A 25,890-nucleotide genomic window follows, 5' to 3' on the forward strand; every position below is an offset into this window, starting at 1 on the left:
TTAATTTTCTGCAGATCTACTAAAGACTGTATTTTACGCTATAGATAACTACTGCAGTTGTCTAGACTAATGCCATGCACAATAGGTCTAGTTGGCACTCAGGAGTGTTAAACACACAGCAAGTTACTATAAATAACTAGAGATTTAGAACTTACTTTACCTGTTAGCTGTTTTATGAGGCTACTTTATTTAAGGTGGTTCAGTTTCTATTGTTATCATTATTTACCACCGTCTTCTATTAGTAACTTGACTCCTTTACTTTTTAGCTTCCCCTTGAGGTTACAATCCTTAAAATGCTGGATCACCCGAACATAGGTAAGAAAGTCCCAATGACCCATCTGAAATGCTGCTTCTTCCTTCGCTTATATACAAGTTGTTACCAATCTCCTTCTACTTATCTCCATGGACCTTCTCACCACTATCTTCTCTCCTTTACAGTAAAACTATATGAAGTGATAGACACCGAAGACATAATTTATTTATGTATGGAATATTTAAGCGGAGGTACATTATTTTTATACATTTAACCTGTTTGGTATAATAGTAACTGGTCTTAACACGTTTTAGCTTCCTATTTGCAATCATTTTTTCCTTTATCTCTCTTCAATTCCTACTGAGATTTTTTATTTTATCTATTTTATTTGACTCTTGGTCAAACCAAATTTATTTCATCATAATTTACCTTCTGTTTCTACTTTGCTCTGGATACAGGAGATCTTTTTCATTACCTTAAAGATCATGGGCGCATAGATGAGGAGAGAGCCCGAGTTTGGTTCCGGCAAGTAAGTACTTTATGAGATTCCTCACTAACGGCTAGATTTAGAGTTTGGCGTTAGCCGTCAAAACCAGCATTAGAGGCTCCTAACGCTGGTTTTGGGCTACCGCTGGTATTTAGAGTCAGTCAGGAAAGGGTCTAACGCTCACTTTCCAGCCGCGACTTTTCCATACCGCAGATCCCCTTACGTCAATTGCGTATCCTATCTTTTCAATGGGATCTTTCTAACGCCGGTATTTAGAGTCGTGGCTGAAGTGAGCTTTAGAAATCTAACGACAAAACTCCAGCCGCAGAAAAAACCCAGGCGTTAAGAGCTTTCTGGGCTAACGCCGGTTCATAAAGCTCTTAACTACTGTGCTCTAAAGTACACTAACACCCATAAACTACCTATGTACCCCTAAACTGAGGCCCCCCCACATCGCCGCCACTCTATTAAAATTTTTTAACCCCTAATCTGTCGACCGCACACCGCCGCCACCTACGTTATCCCTATGTACCCCTAATCTGCTGCCCCTAATACCGCCGACACCTACATAATATTTATTAACCCCTAATCTGCCGCCGCCGCTATCGCTGACCCCTGCATATTTTTTTAACCCCTAATCTGCCGCTCTGTACACCGCCGCATCCTACATTATACCTATGTACCCCTAATCTGCTGCCCCTAACACAGCCGACCCCTATATTATATTTATTAACCCCTAATCTGCCGCCCCCAACGTCGCCTCCACCTACCTAAAATTATTAACCCCTAATCTGCCGGACTGCCGGACCACACCGCTACTATAATAAATGTATTAACCCCTAAAGCTAAGTCTAACCCTAACACTAACACACACTTAAATATAATTTAAATCTAACGAAATAAATTAACTCTTATTAAATAAATTATTCCTATTTAAAGCTAAATACTTACCTGTAAAATAAGCCCTAATATAGCTACAATATAAATTATAATTATATTGTAGCTATTTTAGGATTAATATTTATTTTACAGGCAACTTTGTAATTATTTTAACCAGGTACAATAGCTATTAAATAGTTAATAACTATTTAATAGTTACCTAGTTAAAATAATTACAAAATTACCTGTAAAATAAATCCTAACCTAAGTTACAATTAAACCTAACACTACACTATCAATAAATTAATTAAATAAACTACCTACAATTACCTACAATTAAACCTAACACTACACTATCAATAAATTAATTAAATACAATACCTACAAATAAATAAAATGAAATAAACTAACTAAAGTACAAAAAATAAAAAAGAACTAAGTTACAAAAAATAAAAAAATATTTACAAACATTAGAAAAATATTACAACAATTTTAAACTAATTACACCTACTCTAAGCCCCCTAATAAAATAAAAAAAAATGCCCTACCCTATTCTAAAATTAAAATAGAAAAGCTCTTTTACCTTACCAGCCCTGAAAAGGGCCCTTTGCGGGGCATGCCCCAAAGAATTTAGCTCTTTTGCCTGTAAAAAAAAACATACAATACCCCCCCCCCAACATTACAACCCACCACCCACATACCACTAATCTAACCCAAACCCCCCTTAAATAAACCTAACACTAAGCCCCTGAAGATCTCCCTACCTTGTCTTCACCACGCCGGGTTCACCGATCGATCCAGAATAGCCTCCGATGTCTTGATCCAAGCCCAAGCGGGGGGCTGAAGATGTCCATGATCTGACTGAAGTCTTCATCCAAGAGGGAGCTGAAGAGGTCCATGATCGGGCTGAAGTCTTCTATCAAGCGGCATCTTCAATCTTCTTTCTTCCGGATCCATGGTCATCCCGCCGTCGCGGAACATCCATCTTCACCGATGACTTCCCGACGAATGACGGTTCCTTTAAGGGATGTCATCCAAGATGGTGTCCCTCGAATTCCGATTGGCTGATAGGATTCTATCAGCCAATCGGAATTAAGGTAGGAAAATTCTGATTGGCTGATTGAATCAGCCAATCAGATTCAAGTTCAATACGATTGGCTGATCCGATCAGCCAATCAGATTGAGCTCGCATTCTATTGGCTGATCGGAACAGCCAATCGGATTGAACTTGAATCTGATTGGCTGATTCAATCAGCCAATCAGAATTTTCCTACCTTAATTCCGATTGGCTGATAGAATCCTATAAGCCAATTGGAATTCAAGGGACGCCATCTTGGATGACGTCCCTTAAAGGAACCGTCATTCGTCTGGAAGTTGTCGGTGAAGATGGATGTTCCGCGTCGGCGGGATGACCATGGATCCGAAAGAAAGAAGATTGAAGATGCCGCTTGATAGAAGACTTCAGCCCGATCATGGACCTCTTCAGCTCCCGCTTGGATGAAGACTTCAGTCGGATCATGGACCTCTTCAGCTCCCGCTTGGATCAAGACTTCAGCCGGATCATGGACATCTTCAGCCCCCCGCTTGGGCTTGGATGAAGACTTCGGAGGCTCCTCAGGACCGATCGGTGAACCCGGTGTGGTGAAGACAAGGTAGGGGGTATTGTATGTTTTTTTTTTACAGGCAAAAGAGCTGAATTCTTTAGGGCATGCCCCCCAAAGGGCATTTTCAGGGCTGGTAAGGTAAAAGAGCTTTTCTATTTGTATTTTAGAATAGGGTAGGGCATTTTTTTTATTTTGGGGGTCTTTGTTATTTTATTAGGGGCTTAGAGTAGGTGTAATTAGTTTAAAATTGTTGTAATATTTTTCTAATGTTTGTAAATATTTTTTTATTTTTTGTAACTTAGTTCTTTTTTATTTTTTGTACTTTAGTTAGTTTATTTCATTGTATTTATTTGTAGGTATTGTATTTAATTAATTTATTGATAGTGTAGTGTTAGGTTTAATTGTAACTTAGGTTAGGATTTATTTTACAGGTAATTTTGTAATTATTTTAACTAGGTAGCTATTAAATAGTTATTAACTATTTAATAGCTATTGTACCTGGTTAAAATAATTACAAAGTTGCCTGTAAAATAAATATTAATCCTAAAATAGCTATAATATAATTATAATTTATATTTTAGCTATATTAGGGTTTATTTTACAGGTAAGTATTTAGATTTAAATAGGAATAATTTATTTAATAAGATTTATTTTATTTCATTAGATTTAAATTATATTTAAGTTAGGGGGGTGTTAGGGTTAGACTTAGCTTTAGGGGTTAATACATTTATTATAGTAGCGGTGTGGTCCGGTCGGCAGATTAGGTGTTAATAATTGTAGGTAGGTGGTGGCGACGTTGGGGCGGCAGATTAGGGGTTAATAAATATAATATAGGGGTCGGCGGTGTTAGGGGCAGCAGATTAGGGGTACATAGGTATAATGTAGGTTGCGGCGGTGTACGGAGCGGCAGATTAGGGGTTAATAATAATATGCAGGGGTCAGCGATAGCGGGGGCGGCAGATTAGGGGTTAATAAGTGTAAGGTTAGGGGTGTTTAGACTCGGGGTACATGTTAGGGTGTTAGGTGCAGACATAGGAAGTGTTTCCTCATAGTAAACAATGGGGCTGCGTTAGGAGCTGAACGCTGCTTTTTTGCAGGTGTTAGGTTTTTTTTCAGCTCAAACTGCCCTATTGTTTCCTATGGGGATATCGTGCACGAGCACGTTTTTGAAGCTGGCCGCGTCCGTAAGCAACGCTGGTATTTAGAGTTGCAGTGGCGGTAAATTATGCTCTACGCTCCTTTTTGGAGCCTAACGCACTGAAAACCCAGCCATTCTGTGAACTCTAAATACCAGCGGTATTTAAAAGGTGCGGCCAAAAAAAAAGCCATCGTTAGCTACGCGGGTCGTTACCGACAAAAATCTAGCCGTTAATATCTCAATGCTCAGATGTGCTAGAGTTAGTCTGTTGTATAACACAAAGATTCTATCAATATGTGTTATTTACACATTATGTTATACATATGATAAACATCCTTATTGCATTCTAAAACATTGTTCAATTGGACTCACTCTATTTAAAGGGATAGTCTAGTCAAAACTAAATTAAATATGATTCAGAAAGACCAGGCAATTTTAAGCAACTTTCTAATTCACTCCTATTATCACTTTTTCTTCGTTCTCTTAGTATCTTTGTATAAAAAAGCTGGAATTTTAAGCATAGGAGCCGGCCCATTTTTGGTTCAGCACCTGGGTAGTGCTTGCTGATTAGTGTCTAAATGTAGCCATCCAATTAGCAAGCGCTACCCAGGTGCTGAACCAAAAACGGGCCGGCTCATATGCTTACATTCTAGCTTTTTAAAATAAAGATACCAAGAGAACGAAGAGAAATTGATAATAGGAGTAAATTAGAAAGTTGCTTAAAATTGCAAGCTTTATCTGAATCATGAAAGATTCATTTTGAATAGACTATCCCTTTAAGAAACTTAAAATAAATTAATAATACTACAGTAATCACAACAAGTAATATAGCAGTGAAGTAATAAAACCAAACAATTACCTAGATTACGAGTTGTGCGCTAAACAGGGTGCAAAAATAATGCCAAAAAATTTGCGCTATTTCACTTTCCATAGTGATGCCATTAGGAGTTACTGAAAAGCCTCCTTGTGCTGTGCAATATTGTGATATCAAGGGCTCACTTGACGTGCTCGTGCACGCTTTCCCCCATAAACATAAAAAAAAACACCTGCGATCGCGGAATGGAGATCGCCGTAATGCAACCCCATTGCTGTCTATGGGGGAAAGAAAGTTGTTTAACCCCTTAATGACCAAGGACGTACGCCACACGTCCTCAAAAAAAATACAGTTAATGACCGAGGACGTGTGGCGTACGTCCTTGGTCTGGAAAGCAGCTGGAAGCGATCCTGCTTGCTTCCAGCTGCTTTCCGGTTATTGCAGTGATGCCTCGATATCGAGGCATCCTGCAATAACCCCCCTTGGCCATCCGATGCAGAGAGAGCCACTCTGTGGCCCTCTCTGCACCGGACATCGGTGGCCGGTATCGTTGGTGGGTGGGAGCAAGTCTGGGAGGCGGGTGGGCGGCCATCGATGTGCCGAGTGGAGTGGAGGGGGTCAGGATCCGGGGCGGGACAGACGGGAGCACGCACGGGAGCGCGCGCGTGCACGGGGGCGGCAGGCGGGCGCGTGCACGGGGTGGGAGCGGGAGGGAACCGCTACACTGCAGAGAAATAAAGCTGTAAAAAAAAAAAGTTTTGAAAGCTGTAAATAAACAGCTAAGGGATCTGGAAGAGGTGGGGGGTTAGTCTTGGGGGGGAAGCTACACTACAGAAAAGGGCATTTTTTTTTAAAAAAAAAGGCACATTTTTTACTAAACTGGGTACTGGCAGACAGCTGCCAGTACCCAAGATGGCGCCCATTAAGGCAGAGGGGGAGCGTTAGAGAGCTGTTTGGTGGGGGGTCAGTGAGGTTGGGGGCTAAGGGGGGATCCTACACAGCAGCATATGTAAATATGCTAAAAAAAACACACAAAAAAGCCCAAATATAGCTTTCATTTTAGTACTGGCAGAGTTTCTGCCAGTACTTAAGATGGCGGGGACAATTGTGGGGTGGGGGAGGGAAGAGAGCTGTTTCGGAGGGATCAGGCGGTCTCATGTTTCAGGTGGGAGGCTGAGCTCTACACTAAAGCTAAAATTAACCCTGCAAGCTCCCTACAAGCTACATAATTAACCCCTTCACTGCTAGCCATAATACACGTGTGAAATGCAGCGGCATTTGGCGGCCTTCTAATTACCAAAAAGCAATGCCAAAGCCATATATGTCTGCTATTTCTGAACAAAGGGGATCCCAGAGAAGCATTTACAACAATTTGTGCCATAATTGCACAAGCTGTTTGTAAATAATTTCAGGGAGAAACCTAAAGTTTGTGAAAAAGTTTGTGAAATAGGGAACGTTTTTTTTTATTTGATCGCATTTGGCGGTGAAATGGTGGCATGAAATATACCAAAATGGGCCTAGATCAATACTTTGGGTTGTCCACTACACTACACTAAAGCTAAAATTAACCCTACAAGCTACATAATTAACCCCTTCACTGCTGGGCATAATACATGTGTGGTGCGCAGTGGCATTTAGCGGCCTTCTAATTACCAAAAAGCAATGCAAAAGCCATATATGTCTGCTATTTCTGAACAAAGGGGATCCCAGAGAAGCATTTACAACCATTTGTGCCATAATTGCACAAGCTGTTTGTAAATGATTTCAGTGAGAAATCTAAAGTTTGTGACAAAATGTGTGAAAAAGTGAACAATTTTGTTTATTTGATCGCATTTGGCAGTGAAATGGTGGCATGAAATATACCAAAATTGGCCTAGATCAATACTTGGGGTTGTCTACTACACTAAACTAAAGCTAAAATTATCCCTAAAAGCTCCCTACATGCTCCATAATTAACCCCTTCACTGCTGGTCATAATACACGTGTAGTGCGCAGTGGCACTACAAAAATGGGCCTAGATGAATACTTTGGGATGTCTACTAAAAAAAATATATATATATACATGTCAATGGATATTCAGAGATTCCTGAAAGATATTAGTGTTCTAATGTAACTAGCGCTAATTTTGAAAAATAATGGTTTGGAAATAGCAAAGTGCTACTTGTATTTATGGCCCTATAACTTACAAAAAAAGCAAAGAACATGTAAACATTGGGTATTTCTAAACTCAGAACAAAATTTAGAAACTATTTAGTACGGGTGTTTTTTGGTGGTTGTAGATGGGTAACAGATTTTGGGGGTCAAAGTTAGAAAAAGTGTGGGGGTTTTTTCAATTTTTTCCTCATATTTTATAATTTTTTATAGTAAATTATAAGATATGATGAAAATAATGGTATCTTTAGAAAGTCCATTTAATGGTGAGAAAAACAGTATATAATATGTGTGGGTACAGTAAATGAGTAAGAGGAAATTTACAGCTAAACACAAACAACGCAGAAATGTAAAAATAGCCTTGGTCCCAAACGGACAGAAAATGGAAAAGTGCTGTGGTCATTAAGGGGCTAAAGGGACACTGAACCCAAAAATTTTCTTTTGTGATTCAGATAGAGCATGCAATTTTAAGCAACTTTCTAATTTACTCCTATTATCAATTTTTCTTCATTCTCTTGCTATCTTTATATGAAAAAGAAGGCATCTAAGCTTTTTTCTTGGTTCAGACTCTGGACAGCAGTTTTTGATTGGTGGATAAATTTATCCACCAATCAGCAAGGACAACCTAGGTTGTTCACCAAAAAGGGGGCCGGCATCTAAACTTACATTCTTGCATTTCAAATAAAGATACCAAGAGAATAAAGAACATTTGATTATACAGGGAGTGCAGAATTATTAGGCAAGTTGTATTTTTGAGGATTAATTTTATTATTGAACAACAACCATGTTCTCAATGAACCCAAAAAACTCATTAATATCAAAGCTGAATAGTTTTGGAAGTAGTTTTTAGTTTGTTTTTAGTTATAGCTATTTTAGGGGGATATCTGTGTGTGCAGGTGACTATTACTGTGCATAATTATTAGGCAACTTAACAAAAAACAAATATATACCCATTTCAATTATTTATTTTTACCAGTGAAACCAATATAACATCTCAACATTCACAAATATACATTTCTGACATTCAGAAACAAAACAAAAACAAATCAGTGACCAATATAGCCACCTTTCTTTGCAAGGACACTCAAAAGCCTGCCATCCATGGATTCTGTCAGTGTTTTGATCTGTTCACCATCAACATTGCGTGCAGCAGCAACCACAGCCTCCCAGACACTGTTCAGAGAGGTGTACTGTTTTCCCTCCTTGTAAATCTCACATTTGATGATGGACCACAGGTTCTCAATGGGGTTCAGATCAGGTGAACAAGGAGGCCATGTCATTAGATTTTCTTCTTTTATACCCTTTCTTGCCAGCCACGCTGTGGAGTACTTGGACGCGTGTGATGGAGCATTGTCCTGCATGAAAATCATGTTTTTCTTGAAGGATGCAGACTTCTTCCTGTACCACTGCTTGAAGAAGGTGTCTTCCAGAAACTGGCAGTAGGACTGGGAGTTGAGCTTGACTCCATCCTCAACCCGAAAAGGCCCCACAAGCTCATCTGGCCCATCAAGACTCACTCTCATTTCATCAGTCCATAAAACCTTAGAAAAATCAGTCTTGAGATATTTCTTGGCCCAGTCTTGACGTTTCAGCTTGTGTGTCTTGTTCAGTGGAGGTCGTCTTTCAGCCTTTCTTACCTTGGCCATGTCTCTGAGTATTGCACACCTTGTGCTTTTGGGCACTCCAGTGATGTTGCAGCTCTGAAATATGGCCAAACTGGTGGCAAGTGGCATCTTGGCAGCTGCACGCTTGACTTTTCTCAGTTCATGGGCAGTTATTTTGCGCCTTGGTTTTTCCACACGCTTCTTGCGACCCTGTTGACTGTTTTGAATGAAACGCTTGATTGTTCGATGATCACGCTTCAGAAGCTTTGCAATTTTAAGAGTGCTGCATCCCTCTGCAAGATATCTCACTATTTTTGACTTTTCTGAGCCTGTCAAGTCCTTCTTTTGACCCATTTTGCCAAAGGAAAGGAAGTTGCCTAATAATTATGCACACCTGATATAGGGTGTTGATGTCATTAGACCACACCCCTTCTCATTACAGAGATGCACATCACCTAATATGCTTAATTGGTAGTAGGCTTTCGAGCCTATACAGCTTGGAGTAAGACAACATGCATAAAGAGGATGATGTGGTCAAAATACTCATTTGCCTAATAATTCTGCACTCCCTGTAGGAGTAAATTAGAATGTTGCTTAAAATGTCATGCTCTATCTGAATCACAAAAGAAAAAATGTGGGCTCAGTGAGTCAGTGTCCCTTTAAACCTAACACCCTAACATAAACCCCTAGTCTAAACACCCCTAATCTTCCGCCCCTGACATCACTGACACTAAATAAAATGATTAACCCCTAAAGCGCCGCTCCCTGACATTGCCGACACTAAATAAACCTATAAACCCCTAAACCGCTGGCCCCTCACATCGCCAACACTATTTAAATATATTAACCCCTAAACCGCCGGCCCCTCACATCGCAAAACTCTAAATTAAACTATTGACCCCTAAACCTAACACCCCCACCTAACTTTAAATTAAAATTACAATATAACTATTTTTAATTCAGTAAAAATGTACCTGTGAAATAAAAACAACTAAGTTTAACCCCTTAATGACCAGACCATTTTTCCATTTTCTTACCCTTAAAGGGACAGTTTACTCAAAAATGTTCTCCCCTTTAATTTGTTCCCAATGATCCACTTTACCTGCTGGAGTGTATTAAATTGTTTACAAGTAGCTCCTTTACCCTTATATTGGCATTTGAAATTGTTAATTTAGGATGTGGTATCCCCACCTATTCTGATAGTTTGTGGCCGCGCGTACCAGCTATAGATAAGCTTTGTAAACACAGCCAGCAGAAGAAATTACACTCCCAGTGTGATAAAGCAGAGATAAGGTAATAAAATGTTGATTTTCCATTGTTCTCTCAAAGTACTGGTGATTGTTTTAAGGACAGATATAAGATAAAGAAGCAGGTATATGTACACAATGTGATACAGTAATGAGATCTGATTATACCTACAAGCTCAACCTATTTTATTAGGCTGTGGCTTCAAAACACAAAATCAGAGCTTTAATATACACAGATAAGCCTTAAAAATCTAATTTTCATACATTTTTTACTCTGCAGATGGTAAAAAAAGCAATTGTAAACACATTAAGGGAAAAACTATTTTACAGTATACTGTCCCTTTAAGGACATTAAATGGACTTTCTAAAGATACCATTATTTTCATCATATCTTATAATTCTCTATACATTTTTTTTATAAAATATGAGGAAAAAATGGAAAAAAACACACTTTTTCTAACTTTGACCCCCAAAATCTGTTACACATAGGCTTACCATAATTTTTAGAGGTGAAACTAGGAGCACCTGGCACGGTTCCAGTGGGGTGTGGTCAGGGGAATGGTTAAGGGGGGTGGTCAACGGGGCATGACGATTGCCGACCTGAACTAATTTTCCAAAAAACTCACAAATGCATATTTTAATCTCTTTAAAAATAGGCTCTGACTGGAATAGAAGGTATCAATAAGTGGCACTAGATCATTCAGTTATATGAAAGTAGTTAGGTTTGGAAAAAGTCAGAGGTTAAAGCAGAAACTACTCAGAGATTGTAAGGATATGGCTTTGCTTCCATTACTGACTATCTCCATGTCCTGGTTCAGTCTTTTCTTCCCTTTTCTTCCACGATTATTACTAGTTCCTTATAGCGCCGGTTCTGCCCTGCACTGTCACTGCTGCTGTCAGTGTATTGTCAGACGACACATTAAATTCCTCTCACCACAGCGCGTTTTTGGATTGGATGAATAAAGCTATTTTGGCGTGTCACTGAGTGTGGCTTCCAATTGAAGAGGTTGTGTGGTACTTGCAATTCATTTTGAGTTTAGAGGGGGCATTTAGGGACGTACACAGTATAGTATTTCGTGATAATACTGCCCATGTCAGCTATGCTAGATAATTGCAATCCGAATGTTAAAAAACGGATTTTGCATTGCCGGTGTTTGTAATGCTGGCACCGGCTGGAACAGAATGAACAGTTGGGTGGGACACTGGGACAGAGCCTCCAAACAGGGACAATCCCAGTCAAACTGGGACATCTGGTAAGCCTAGTTACACATCTACAACCACCAAAAAACACCCATGCTAAATAGTTTCTAAATTTTGTCCTGAGTTTAGAAATACAGTACCCAATGTTTACATGTTCTTTGCTTTTTTGCAAGTTATAGGGCAATAAATTTCAAAATTAGCGCTAGTTACATTGGAACACTGTTATCTGTCCGGAATCCCGGAATATCTCTTGACATGTATATATTTTTTTTTAGAAGACATCCCAAAGTATTGATCTAGGCCCATTTTGGTATATTTCATGCCACCATTTCACTGCCAAATGCGATCAAATAAACAAAATTGTTCACTTTTTCACACATTTTGTCACAAACTTTAGATTTCTCACTGAAATTATTTACAAACAGCTTGTGCAATTATGGCACAAATGGTGGAAAATGCTTCTCTGGGATCCCCTTTGCTCAGAAATTGCAGACTTATATGGCTTTGGGGTTGCTTTTTGGTAATTAGAAGGCAGCTAAATGCTGCTGCACACCACACATGTATTATGTCCAGCAGTGAAGGGGTTAATTAGGGAGCTTGTATGGTTAATTTGAGCTTTGGTGTAGTGTAGTAGACAACCCAATGTATTGATCTAGGCCCATTTTGGTATATTTTCATGTCAAATAAAAAAACTGTTTACTTTTTTAACAAATTTTTTCACAAACTTTAGGTTTCTCACTGAAATTATTTACAAACAGCTTGTGCAATTATGGCACACATTGTTGTAAATGCTTCTCTGGGATCCCCATTGTTTATAAACAGCAGACATATATGACTTTGATGTTGCTTTTTGGCAATTAGAAGGCCGCTAAATGCTGCTGCGCAGCACACTTGTATTATGCCTAGCAGTGAAGGGGTTAATTAGGTAGCTTGTAGTGAGCTTGCAGGGTTAATTTTAGCTTTAGTGTAGAAATCAGCCTCCCACCTGACACATCCCACCCCTGATCCCTCCCAAACAGCTCTCTTCCCTCCCCCACCCCACAATTGTCCCCGCCATCTTAAGTACTGGCAAAAAGTCTGCCAGTACTAAAATAAAAGGTTTTTAAAAAAAAAAAAAAAAAAAAAAATTAAATATTTATTTAGCTGTGATAGCCCCCAACCTCCCTGATCCCCCCCAAACAGCTCTCTAACCCCCCCCCTACCTATTTCCTGCTTTTCCTGCTATCTTGGGTACTGCCAGTTTGCCCACAAAAACATTTTTTTGGATTTTTTTTTTATAAAATAGAGCTTTTTCTAGTGTAGCTGCCCCCCTCAATACCCCCCTCCAAGAACCTTTGATACTTATTTTTTTTAAAATGTCTCCTCTCCCTCTCTCCTACAATTAAGGGATCATTGGTGGCAGTGGTTTCTGCGTGTGTGCGCTCCCACAGCCCCACACTCCCCCGGCACCGGGCGTGCACATTGCACCTACAGGAAGCGGATGCTGGGTAGCGATGAGCCGCCCACCCACCTCCCTGCTAAGCTCTCACCCGCCAACAATTGGCACCATCGCTACCTGTGCAGAGAGGGCCACAGAGTGGCTCTCTCTGCATCAGATGCTTAAAAATGGTATTACAGTGATGCCTCAATATCGAGGCATCACTGCAATACCCTGAGAGCTGCTGGAAGCGATCGTAATCGCTTCCAGCACTCAGTTAGACCAAGGACGTGCCAGGTACGTCCATTGTCACTAACTGACAGTTTCTGCAGGACTGGCACGTCCTTGCGCTTTAAGGGGTTAAACTATGAATTAACCTAACATAACTATTCTAATACAATAAAATAAACTAACAATTAAAAAACCTAAATTACATGAATAAAAAAAATCCTAACTCTACGAAAAAATTAAAAAAACTAAATGACAAATTTAAAAAAAAGTTATACTACGAAAAAAAATCAAAAAAATCTAAGATTACAAAAAGTAACAAACACTAAAATTACGAAAAATAATAAACTCTAAGATTACAATAAATAATAAACAAAATTATCAAAAATAAAAACAATTACACCTAATCTAATAGCCCTATAAATATAAAAAAGCCCCCCAGAAATAAAAACACCCCCTAACCTACAATAAACTACCAATAGCCCTTAAAAGGGCCTTTTGTAGGGCATTGCCCTAAGTTAAACAGCTATTTTACCTAGAAAAAAATCCAAAGTCCCCCAAACAGTAAAATCCACCACCCAACCAACCTTCCAAAATAAAAAAAACCTAAGTCTAAAAAAACCTAAACTACCAATTTCCCTAAAGGGCCACTTGTATGGGCATTGCCCTTAAAAGGACATTCATCTCTTTTACACTGCCCTTAAAAGGACATTTAGCTCTTTTACGGTGCTCATCCCTAATCTAAAAAAAAAAAAACACCCAAAGAATGAAAAAAACCTAACACTAACCCCATAAAATCTACTCACGGTTCCTGAAGTCCGGACATCCATCTCCATCCAGGCAGCGAGAAGTCTTCATCCAGGCGGCAACATCTTCATCCATCGCGGGGACGTCTTCTATCTTTATCCTGGTGACGCGGAGCAGAGCTATCCTGGACGATGACATCCTGCGTGGAGCGTTCATAAAGCCCCGCCGTAAACTGAAATTGAATGCAAGGTAACCATTTCAAAATGGCGTACCTTGCATTCCTATTGGCTGGTTTGATTCTTCAAATTCAAATCAGCCAATAGGATGAGAGCTTCTGAAATCCTCCGCGCCGCCGGGATGAAGATAGAAGACGCCCTGCGATGGATGAAGATGTCGCCGCCTGGATGGAGATGGATGTCCGGACTTCAGAAACCATGAGTAGATTTTATGGGGTTAGTGTTAGTTTTTTTTCATTCTTTTGGGTGGGCTTTTTTTTTATAGATTAGGGATGGGCACAGTAAGAGAGCTGAATGCCCTTTTAAGGGCAATGCCCATACAAATGCCCCTTTAGGGGCAATGGGTATTTTAGGATTTTTTTTAGATTTAGGATTTTTATTTTGGGGGGTTGGTTGGGGGTGTGTTTTATTGTTGGGGGATTTATATTTTTTTTCAAGGTTAAAGAGCTGTTTAAACTTAGGGCAATGCCCTACAAAAGGCCCTTTTAAGGGCTATTGGTAGTTTATTGTAGGTTAGGGGGTGTTTTTATTTTGGGGGGGTTTAGGGCTATTAGAGTAGGTGTAATTGTTTTAATTTTTGATAATTTTGTTTATTATCTTTGATTTTTTAAATTGTAGTTTATTTTATTTTATTAGAATAGTTATGTTAGGTTAATTTATAGTTTAAACGTTTTTTTTATTTCATAGGTAAGTTTTTATTTATTTAAAGATAGTTATATTGTAATTTTAATTTAATGCTAGGATGTGTTAGGTTTAGGGGTTAATAGTTTAATTTAGTGTTTTGCGATGTGGGGGGCCAGTAATTTAGGGGATAATATATTTAAATAGTGTTGGCGATGTGGGGGGGCCCCGGTTTAGGGGTTAATATATTTCAATAGTGTTGGTGATGTGGGTGGGCTGCAGAATAGGGGCTAATAAGTTTAATATAGTGTTTGCGATGCGGGAGGGCGGTGGTTTAGGGGTTAATATATTTAAATAGTGTTGGCGATCTGGGTGGGCGGCAGATTAGGGGTTAATACATTTATTTAATAGTCGCGATGTGGGTGGGCGGCAGATTAGGGGTTAGTAAGTTTTATATAGTGTTTGCGATGTGGGAGGGTGACGGTTTAGGGGTTAATAGGTAGTTTATGGGTGTTAGTGTACTTTGTGACATTTTAGTTATGAGTTTTGTGAAACATTTTTGTTGCACAAAATCCATAACTACTGGAATCAAATAGCGGAATGGATCGTGTCGGTGTAGGCTGTAACGCAAGCATTTTAGCCAGACTGCACAACCTGTAACATGGCGCTCTAGAAAATCCTGCACTCAAACGTCACTTTTTTGAGTGCGGAATGGACGTTGCGTTACAGGCTAAAATGCTTGCGGTATAGCTATATTCACGAGACTCATAATATGCGTTACTGGCCATTTCACGCGCAATGGCCAATTTTTTAGTGGTATAGCTGTACGGCAAAACTCGTCATTTAGCGGATTGTTATTTATCATTATGTATCTGACACATTTATAATATATAAGCCCTGAATTTAATCTAAACTAACATTCTTTTCAGATCGTGTCAGCAGTGCTTCACTGTCATCAGATGGGCATTGCACATCTGGACTTAAATGTAAGTGAAAAAGGGTTGGGGGGGTTAATTTAATAGATATGTATAATGTATTAAATGGACATTCTATGCATAAATGACATGCAGACTCAGCAATATAAAAACACGTTTATTCACTCTACATTAAAGGCTTAGTAAGTTACATACACACGGTTACAATAGTGATAACTTTTACGGGACACCGTTTTACAAACACAAAATTATTTCAAAATACGTCTCATACAGGGGTTGCTAACTATCCGTCTTTTAATACTTATCACGGAGTTAACGGCTGTAGAGGAGCAAGTTTAATGTCATAACAATCACAATCAGTTCTTTTTATTGTTCATCGGCTGCACTTTTTAAATGAAACCCTAGGACAACACTTATCATTTTTATATAGAACCCCAAGAGGTTTACAATTTAACACTGGATTTGCACATGGGCAAAACACACTGAAATTCCCCCTCACCGTTCTACATGACATTAGAAACAGGGCCGTTTCTAGAGACTCTGGCTCCCAGGGCAAAATTCCAAAATGCGCCCCCCTCACAGATTCTAAAGTCCCCCTCCTAGACCTTGCATGTCACTCTGTCATTTAGAGGTCAGCTCCAAAGCAGCAGTGCACTACTGGGACCTAGCTGAACACATCTGGTGAGCAAATGACAAGAGACAAATGTGTGTTGCGGCCAACCACCCGTTAGCTCCTAGTAGTGCATTGCTGCTACTAAGGATATGTACATATGCTTTTCAACAATGGATACCAAGAGAACAAGAATAATAGAATTGTCTTAAATTTGTTTGGTGTATCCTGAATTATGAAAGTTTAATTTTGACTTTCCTATCCCTTTAAATATGTTCTTTTTCTACTGCAATGGTTTTTTCCAAATATAAAGATATTGCCATTATATTTATACTTTTCTTATAGCTATGCATATTTATTTGTTTAATGCATAATCAATCCCTTTAAATTCTTATACAAAATGTATCTACAAAGCTTCCAATCGACTTTAAAGTTGAACTTTGCAAAAAAAGTCATCATGTAAGATTTTCTAAAGGATTGCAATATGTCACTGGGTGTATTTGTAACATATTTAGGGGTCTATTACAATTATTTAGAAAGTTATAACAATTTCTTTTTACAAAATTCACTATTAAAGTCTATGAGATTTTCGCACAATACATAATTTGATAAAGAACTGTAATAACTGTTTATTTTTCAAATATACTATACACACAGGCAGTAATAGACAGAGACATGCACACACAGACAGTAATAGACAGAGATATGCACACACAGACAGTAATAGACAGATACATGCACACACAGACAGTAATAGACAGAGACATGCACTCACAGACAGTAATAGACAGAGATATGCACTCACAGACAGTAATAGACAGATATGCACACACAGACAGTAATAGACAGAAACATGCACACACAGACAGTAATAGACAGAGATATGCACACACAGACAGTAATTGACAGATACATGCACTCACAGACAGTAATAGACAGACATGCACACACAGGCAGTAATAGACAGAGACGTGCACCCACAGGCATTAACAGACAGAGACATGTACACACAGGCAGTAATAGACAAAGACATGCACACACAGACAATAATAGGCAGATACATGCACACACAGGCAGTAATTGACAGTGACATGCACAAACAGGTAGTAATTGACAGCAACAAGCACAAACAGGTAGTAATTGACATAGGCATGCACAAACAGGTAGTAATAGACAAAGACATTCACACACAGGCAGTAATAGACAGAGACATGCACACACAGACAATAATAGACAGATACATGCACACATAGACAATAATAGGCAGATACATGCACACCCAGGTAGTAATAGACAAAGATGTGCTCACACAGGTAGGAACAGACAGAGACATGCACACACAGTCAGTAACAGACAGAGATATGCACTCACAGACAGTAATAGGCAGAGACATGCACTCAGAGACAGTAATAGATAGAAACATTCACACACAGGCAGTAATAGACAAAGACATGCACACACAGGCAGTAATAGACAGATACATGCACACATAGGCAATTATAGGCAGATACATGCACACACAGACAATAATAGGCAGATACATGCACTCACATGCAGTAATAGACAGAGACATGCACACACAGGCAGTAATAGACAGAGACATGCATACACAGACAGTAATAGACAGAGACATGCACACACAGGCAGGGATAAATAGGCATACACACACAGTCAGTAATAGGCAGATACATGCAGACACAGGCATTAATAGGCAGATACACATACAGGCAGTAATAGGCAGATCTATGCACACACACGCAGGGATAGATAGGCATACACACACACACACACACACACAGGAAGTAATAGGCTGACACATGCACACACAGGCACGGATAGATAGGCATACACACACACACACACAGGCAGTAATATACAGAGACATGCACACACAAGCAGGGATAGATAGGCATACACACACAGGCAGTAATAGGCTGATACATGCACACACAGGCAGTAATAGGCAGATACATGCACACACAGACAATAATTGGCAGATACATGCACACACAGGCAGGGATAAAAAGGCATACACACCCAGGCAGTAATTGGCAGATCTATGCACACACAAGCAGGGATAGATAGGCATACACACACAGGAAGTAATAGGCTGACACATGCACACACAGGCACGGATAGATAGGCATGCACACACACACAAAGGCAGTAATAGACAGAGACATGCACACACAGGCAGGGATAAGCATACACACACAGGCAGTAATAGGTAGATATACACACAGGCAGGGATAGATAGGCATACACACACACTCAGTCAGTAAAAGAAGGCACATACACAGGCAGGGATAGATAGGCATACACACACACACAGGCAGTAATAGGCAGATACATACACACACAGGCAGGGATAGATAGGCATACACACACACACTCAGGCAGTAAAAGAAGGCACATACACAGGCAGGGATAGATAGGCATACACACACACACACAGGCAATAATAGGCAGATACATACACACACAGGCAGGGATAGATAGGCATACGCACACACACACAGGCAGTAATAGGCAGGTACACACACACAGGCAGGGATACACACACACTCAGGCAGTAATAGGCAGATACACACACACAGGCAGGGATACATACACACACACACACTCAGGCAGTAATAGGCAGATACACACACACAGGCAGGGATACACACACACACTCAGGCAGTAATAGGCAGGTACACACACACAGGCAGGGATATATATACACGCACACACACACACTCAGGCAGTAATAGGCACATATACACACAGGCAGGGATAGATAGGCATACACACACACAGGCAGTAATAGGCAGATACACACACAGACAGGGATAGATAGGCACACACACGCACACTCAGGCAGTAATAGGCAGATATACACACAGGTAGGGATAGATAGGCATACACACTCACACAGGCAGTAATAGGCAGATACACACACAGGCAGGGATAGATAGGCATACACACACACACACACACTCAGGCAGTAATAGCAGACACAAGCACTCACATGTGAGTTTGTGAAAACTCGCCATTGCCGTTATGGAGTAAATGACACATACACACACCCATCACTATTAAGTAAATTAAAAAAAAGGCATAATGTCAAAAAGATTTTTTTTTTTAATTCAACAGTCCGTAACAGAAAACCTGTTCCTTAGTATGTGGAAACCCAATTTTTATAAAGCACTTTTTTAAATAAGCTTAGTAAAACAAAAAAATATGTTCATATAATTATGTAAAGACCATGAATAATTTGTCATATGCATAAAGCATCACCTCTTTAGTGACACAGATCAGTGAGATAGGAGACTGCTTTCCTCAGGGTAATTCCTCTCCTTTTTACTTTCCGTTTGAGCTCTAAGTAGTTATCCGGTCTTAACACGCCCCTTTTGTGATCTTGTTGCTCCATTAGTATGAGTGACATCCAATGCAGCCAATTAACATAACAGCTTCCTTTCAAATATATATATATTATTATTATTATTTTTTTAATGTATATGCTTGTGATCTGTGTATTTTAACCTTTGCTATACCAGTAGTTTATCAAGCAAGCAAGCACTGCCACTTTAACATAATTAAAAAAAAATAAATAATAAAGTTTTTTTTTTTTAAAAGTGCTCCCCACTGCTTCCTATTTTATTTTTTTTAAAGCGCTCCTTATTGCTCCCACTGCCCGGTCTGCCCGCCCTTAGAAACAGCCCTGAAAGAAAGCAATATCACTAAACAGATACAAATGCTAACTGCTAAATCAATAAAGTTTTTTTTTAAACTAACAGCATATTTCCTTTATTTTAGACCATGAATATCCTTATAGACGAAGATGGAAACATCAAAGTCGCGGATTTTGGTGTAAGCACAATCTTCTCTTCAGAAACTAAAAATCATTTTGGGCTACAAATAGATATACAGGGCCTTGGGAGGATCCTTTATGATTTGATCGGCTTCTCCAAGCCACCTTACGGCGCAGCACAAGTGGTAAGTGTCACTCAAAGGTACAATTTGTATGAAATATTCCTCAGGAGCGGGGAGAGAATACATTTGGCACAAATTATGTTTTTACTTTCATTACTAGATTAAAGGGACAGAAAACCCCATCATTTTCTTTCATGATTTAGATAGAACATGCAATTTTAAACAACTTTTTAATTTACTTCTATTACCAAATTTGCTTCATTCTCTTGTTATCCTTTGCTGAAGGAACAGCATTACACTGCTGGCGGCAAGATGAACACATCTAGTCAGCCAATCACAAGAGACAAATGTGTGCAGGCACCAATCAGCAGCAGCTCCCACTAGTGTAGGATATGTGTGTATTCTTTTTCAACAAGGGATACCAAGAGAACAAAGCATATTTTAAAATAGAAGTGAATTTAAAAGTGTCTTAAAATGACCTGCTCTATCTGAATCATGCAAGTTTAATTGTGACTTTCCTATCCTAAGAGCTGCATCAGTTATATTTTACACAAGGACAGTGCTGAGTAACATCAGACTTGCTCACCCTTGTTTGTATTGGTTTTCTTAGGCAATGAGAAAGATCGGCATAAACGCCTTTTGTGACTTTGTTCCTGATTACATCACTACTGACTGTGAAAATCTTCTTCGCAAAATGCTAATGCCAGACCCCTGCAAGTATGAGTCATTGGAGGTAAATTATGGTCTTACTATTCCTCTTCATTAAATTCACACATTCTTCATGAACTAATACAATCTCACAAATTATTTCTCGGATACTTAACCTTTTAACACTGTTCTGACGTTCTATTCCGTCCTTACCGTGCCGGGCTTTAACGCTGTTAGGGCACAATAGAACGTCCTTCCCATTTGGCTGTGCTGAAGCCAACAGCGCTTCCAGGATGCGATCATGGTCTGGAGGGCGTGCCTAACGTCATAGGGAGGCCCCCTGACGCGACCGTTGGATTTCAATTTGCTTACATCGGATAGTTGTTCAGATGTAGATAAATTAACCCTGTCATGAAAGGGTTAAGTTGTTGTCACAAATTCATAAAACATTTGTCCACCATGAACACAATATTCTCTGCGCATTTAATACGTACAAGTACAGATCTGCAGGGTAATTTGTGTTCTACTTTATTGCATGGCAGATAATACAGGAAAAAAATATGCTTTGAATATAAAATTTTATTTTTAATTTTTCCACAAAATACCATTTGTAATGTGATTAAACAATGCAGTTTTACTGTGTATTTTTTATTTCATTACTTCTTTTACTTATATGATCTGATTTTTAAATTATATGTTTGGGAGCCCTATTGCACTATATGCATCCTTAGCAAACTTCACATTTGGGGTCCTAGACTATTACAGTCTTTACACATTAAACATATGTATTATAACTATGCGTTTAGTTGTTTTGACCTTACTCATTTCTAATAGCAGTTAATCATGAGCGATCCCTGGATATGTTACGTGGAGCCTGGTTCATCTACTGAGGGTCCTGAAATAACAGGTACATATGTGTAACACAGATATATAGATGATATATTGATTGATAGGTAGATAGATATAAGTTTTTAAATTAAGGCTTTTTAACATTAAAGGGATAGTCTAGTCAAATTTAAACTTTCATGATTCAGATAGAGCATGCAATTTTAAGTGACTTTCTAATTTACTCCTATTATCAATTTTTATTCGTTCTCTTGGTATCTTTATTTGAATGTCAGCTTAGGAGTTGGCCCATTTTTGGTTGAGCACCTAGGTAGCGCTTGCTGATTGGTTGACTACATTTAGACACCAATCAGAAAGTGCTGCCCATGTGCTGAACCAAAAACGGGCTGGCTCCTATGCTTGCATTCTTGCTTTTTCAAATGAAGATACCAAGTGAACAAAGAAAAATTGATAATAGGAGTAAATTAGAAAGTTGTTTAAAACTACATGCTCTAACCGAATCATGAAAGATTAATTTTGACTAGACTGTTCCTTTAAATTATGTTCTCTAGTAGTACATTTGCATATGTATGTGCAGTAATGGTACGTCACACCCTATTGTTGACATGCACAGTTATTAAAGGGACATGAAACCCCCATCTTTCATGATTTAGGTAGAACATACAATTTTAAACAACTTTCTAATTTACTTCTATTATTTTATTTGCTTCCTTTTCTTGTTATCCTTTGCTGAAAAGTTTATCTAGGAAAGCTCAGGAGCAGCAAAGAACCTAGGTTCTAGCTGCTGATTGGTGACTGCATATAAATACCCATTGTCATTGGCTCACCCATGTGTTCAGTTAGAAATCAGTCGTGCATTGCTGCTCCTTCAACAAATTATGCCAAGAGAATGAAGCAAATTTGATAATAGAAGTAAACTGGAAAGTTGTTTAAAATTGTATGTTCTACCTAAATCATGAGAGAAAAAATGTGGGTTTCATGTCCCTTTAAATATGTTTTCTGTGTCTATCTAGATGACTTATCCCTAGCCCCGAATAAAGAGCCCAAATACTCAAGAAAGAGGACTAGACCAGTCTCATCTGTGGTAAGTATCAGTGAGACTTAGCATTTGAGTTATATATATATATATATATATATATATATATACACACACACACATTATATACACATACATATTATATATATATATATATATATATATATACACATACATACACACATATTATATATATATATATATATATAATATGTGTGTATATAATGTGTGTGTGTATATATATATATACACATACACACACACACATATATATATATATAATATGTGTGTGTATATAATGTGTGTGTGTGTATATATATATATATATATATATATATATATATATAATATGTGTGTGTGTATATATATATATATATATATATATATATATATATATATATATATATATATACACAGTATATAATATGTGTGTGTTTGTGTCATTCAAAATGTTTTCTTTTCTGTATCCACCAGTGCGGTGAACTCCAAGATGACACCAACTGGAGTTCTGAGTCACCACCTGCAAAAAGGCTGGAGTCTAGCGATGACCAGAGTGACAATGACATGTAAGATATCAGATACATTAGATTTCTATGTACCACAATTATTTTCTACATTAGAACAACAAACATGATAGACATGCGCATCTACAGAAGATGTTTGTGGAGTGTCAGGAATCAAAAACAAAAAGGTCCCTATTATAAGAATATCAATATAGAAAACAAAAAAGTATCTTCTCATTTAAATTAGGTATTTGATTAGTTGAAAGATTAAGTATGGTTGAGAGACACAAATTCACCTCCTCCCTCTCCCACAAGATTATTTATTACAGAACATCTCCCATCACCTTCTTTGTTCCTAATCCATCTCTTTCCATTTTTCAATTTCCTCCACTACCCACAGCTTCATCATAGCTCAGTCCTCTGGTTCCCCATTTATTGAAGAACACCAAGACCCTTCCAAGCCTTCACCCTCTGATGCAAAAAGATCATGGTGAGTCCAGGGAAAAAGGATGAGGGGAAATGTGTGCATTAGGTGTGGATATTATGGTTCATTTATTTCCCCTACATAGCTTTCAATTTTATATTTAAATTGCCCACTACAATTCAGATCTTATAATGAAATATACAGCCTGCATATCACTGTTCCTGTATAGATAGAGACCAAGCTGAGGCAATATTGGCCACGTTCTCTCAAACATGCTGGTTATTTTCAGGCATTAACTGCTATTTTCCTCAATAACAGCATCACCAGTGAAGGCCAGCCAATACCATCTGGCAATAATGGAAAGAGGAGCAAATGGCAAAGTTTTTGGAATAGGCTTAGGAATCTTTTTTCTATGGCAAGTAACGTGCCATATGTGGGTGAACTTCATTTTGCTGTGACATCTGATTGGACTTACCGTGTGTGATCTTTGGCCTGAACTGTTTCTGCTATTTGGATCATGGAAGAATTGCTACAATGCTTGGACCAACCTCAGCCTCTTGGGCTGACAAATTCTTGTGGCAGTTTTACAATATTTTATAATAAACTTTTAATTCTGTTATTATTTGCTTTGTTGGATTGATTCTTATTTCTCTTATCAAATCTTCATTCACTAATTACACAATTTACATCTGTGTATATATAAATCTTCAGTTGCTTATGTTATAATACCAGAATATATTAATAAATACAAATTATATAATACACAGAAGTTTTCTAAACAAGTAGAAATAAAATGATAGTGGAGGGCCCTCTAGTGGGCCTGTAACAACATTAAGGGATTACCAACTTGAAGTCTGGAGAAATGCTAAGCTATGTTTGTTACAATGTTGCATGTGGAGAGGCGGTGTCTGTTCTTACCTTTGTAGGGTCCTGCAGCAGTGATTTCAGCCTCTTTCGGTTTCCAGACTTCAAGGAGAAGGTTTTTGAAGTTTTTGCCTTGAAGAGTGGAGCATGGAGAGATCCAGGAGGAAATCTGTGCCTCCCAAGCGATACAGGGAGGTGGTGGAGCTGTCTGCCAAGAAGAAGGGACCTGCAAAGCAAAGACAAGAACCTGAGTCTGAGGATCTGGTACCCCCCACACCCCAAAAGTCCCCGCCAGCTAGGCGTTTTAACAAGGGGAAGGGAAGGAAAGGGGTTGGGTTGGGGGATACAGGCTCTAGTTTGCAGACCCAGGGTGAGGGGAGCCTAGAGGGTTGCCCCAATTTGAATGCGCAGGCCCAAAGGTCCGGGGAGGCATATAGTGAGGTGCAGGGCGGGCCCAGGGGTGGCCATGAGGCCTTGCAGGGAGTTCAGGGCCCATTGGGTCGAGGCATAGTGGACCAGTTTGCGGCCTTGCTGCCGGCGGTCCTAGCCCTAGCACAGTCCCTTTCAGGTATGGCCGCGGTGGGCCAGGCGCAGGGCTCGGTGCCATCGGGGTGGCCGGCGGTGAGGTGGGGAGTGTGAGGTCTAATCCCAGGATTGCAGAGTGCGCAGCGGTAACGGCTCCCTTAGATGGCGGCTCACGTGAGAACTCCTCCTCCGAGATTTCGTCTGAGGAGGAGAGTAGCGGCCAACATCTTGGGAGTCGGAAGGAACCGGAGAGGACACCCTCACACGACCAGAGCTCCACAGGTAACTTGGGGAGGCTACCAGTCGCGGGAGGGTCATCAATGGGGCCAGCGGTGTGTGAGAGGGGGCACTTACCTCGCGCAACGTAGGTGGCGGGTCCAAGCAGTGCACGGAACTCGTGTGGCGCAGATGAGAGGCTGGCTGATAGGCCCAGGGCGCTGAGGGGCTCTGAGGTGGTAACGAGAGCGGATGAGAGGCCTGGCACTAGCGCACAGGCGCTGGCACAGGAGAATGTATGTGTTGGGGGCGGAGGCCCCAGGAGATTGCAGCGGCAAGAGTGAATGGCATATATGGAGGGACTATGGGCAGGTTAGGCAAAGATGCACAAGTGGTTGCAAGAGAGGAAGAAGGAGTGATGCGTGGGCACACAGGACCTATGGAGAGGGATGATAGGCCACTGAATAGGTCAGGTCACCAGTATGGTTCTCAAGCCGGGTATGGCCAGCATGGGGGGTGGGCCCATGTGGAGATAACACATGGTTATCAGCAGTCAAGCCAGGTTGTGGCTGGGGAACGTTTGAGACAGGGTGATATGGAGCGTGACAGGCAGCATGATATGATGCAGATCCAGAGAGGTGTGAGTGAGGACACAATTAGGAGGGCAGTAGAAGCAGCGCTGCGTGAGGTTAATAGCGCTAGGCCCCCGCCTGGGTTTAGTCATCACGCCCAGGAGGGGGTA

The 25,890-nt window shown here is 39.7% G+C and overlaps 1 protein-coding gene across 2 annotated transcripts; it reads left to right on the top strand.

Annotated features, from left to right (window-relative positions):
* The first annotated feature begins 270 nt into the window (after positions 1–270).
* LOC128635915 (serine/threonine-protein kinase MARK2-like) lies at positions 271–24,163 on the top strand. 2 transcript variants are annotated; one of them, XM_053689009.1, is made up of 11 exons: positions 271–315; positions 439–504; positions 712–782; positions 15,556–15,612; positions 19,970–20,149; positions 20,697–20,819; positions 21,569–21,641; positions 22,594–22,664; positions 23,091–23,182; positions 23,520–23,609; positions 23,862–24,163. In XM_053689009.1, the coding sequence occupies exons 1-11, from the start codon at positions 294–296 to the stop codon at positions 24,025–24,027; spliced, it is 1,011 nt and encodes a 336-aa protein (XP_053544984.1). In that variant the 5' UTR covers positions 271–293; the 3' UTR covers positions 24,028–24,163. The 2 variants fall into 2 exon arrangements, with proteins under 2 accessions (XP_053544984.1, XP_053544985.1); XM_053689010.1 differs by having other exon boundaries at positions 21,572–21,641.
* Positions 24,164–25,890: the final 1,727 nt, after the last annotated feature.

This window comes from Bombina bombina, chromosome 7 (assembly GCF_027579735.1).
Source record: "Bombina bombina isolate aBomBom1 chromosome 7, aBomBom1.pri, whole genome shotgun sequence".
NCBI lineage: Eukaryota > Metazoa > Chordata > Amphibia > Anura > Bombinatoridae > Bombina > Bombina bombina.

Excerpts from the sequence above, each read along its gene's own strand:
- LOC128635915 (XM_053689009.1), top strand. The coding sequence starts at position 294 with ATGCTGGATCACCCGAACATAG. Across the intron at positions 20,150-20,696 it reads CTTACGGCGCAGCACAAGTG|GCAATGAGAAAGATCGGCAT; the intron begins GTAAGTGTCACT and ends TGGTTTTCTTAG. Across the intron at positions 21,642-22,593 it reads TGAGGGTCCTGAAATAACAG|ATGACTTATCCCTAGCCCCG; the intron begins GTACATATGTGT and ends GTGTCTATCTAG.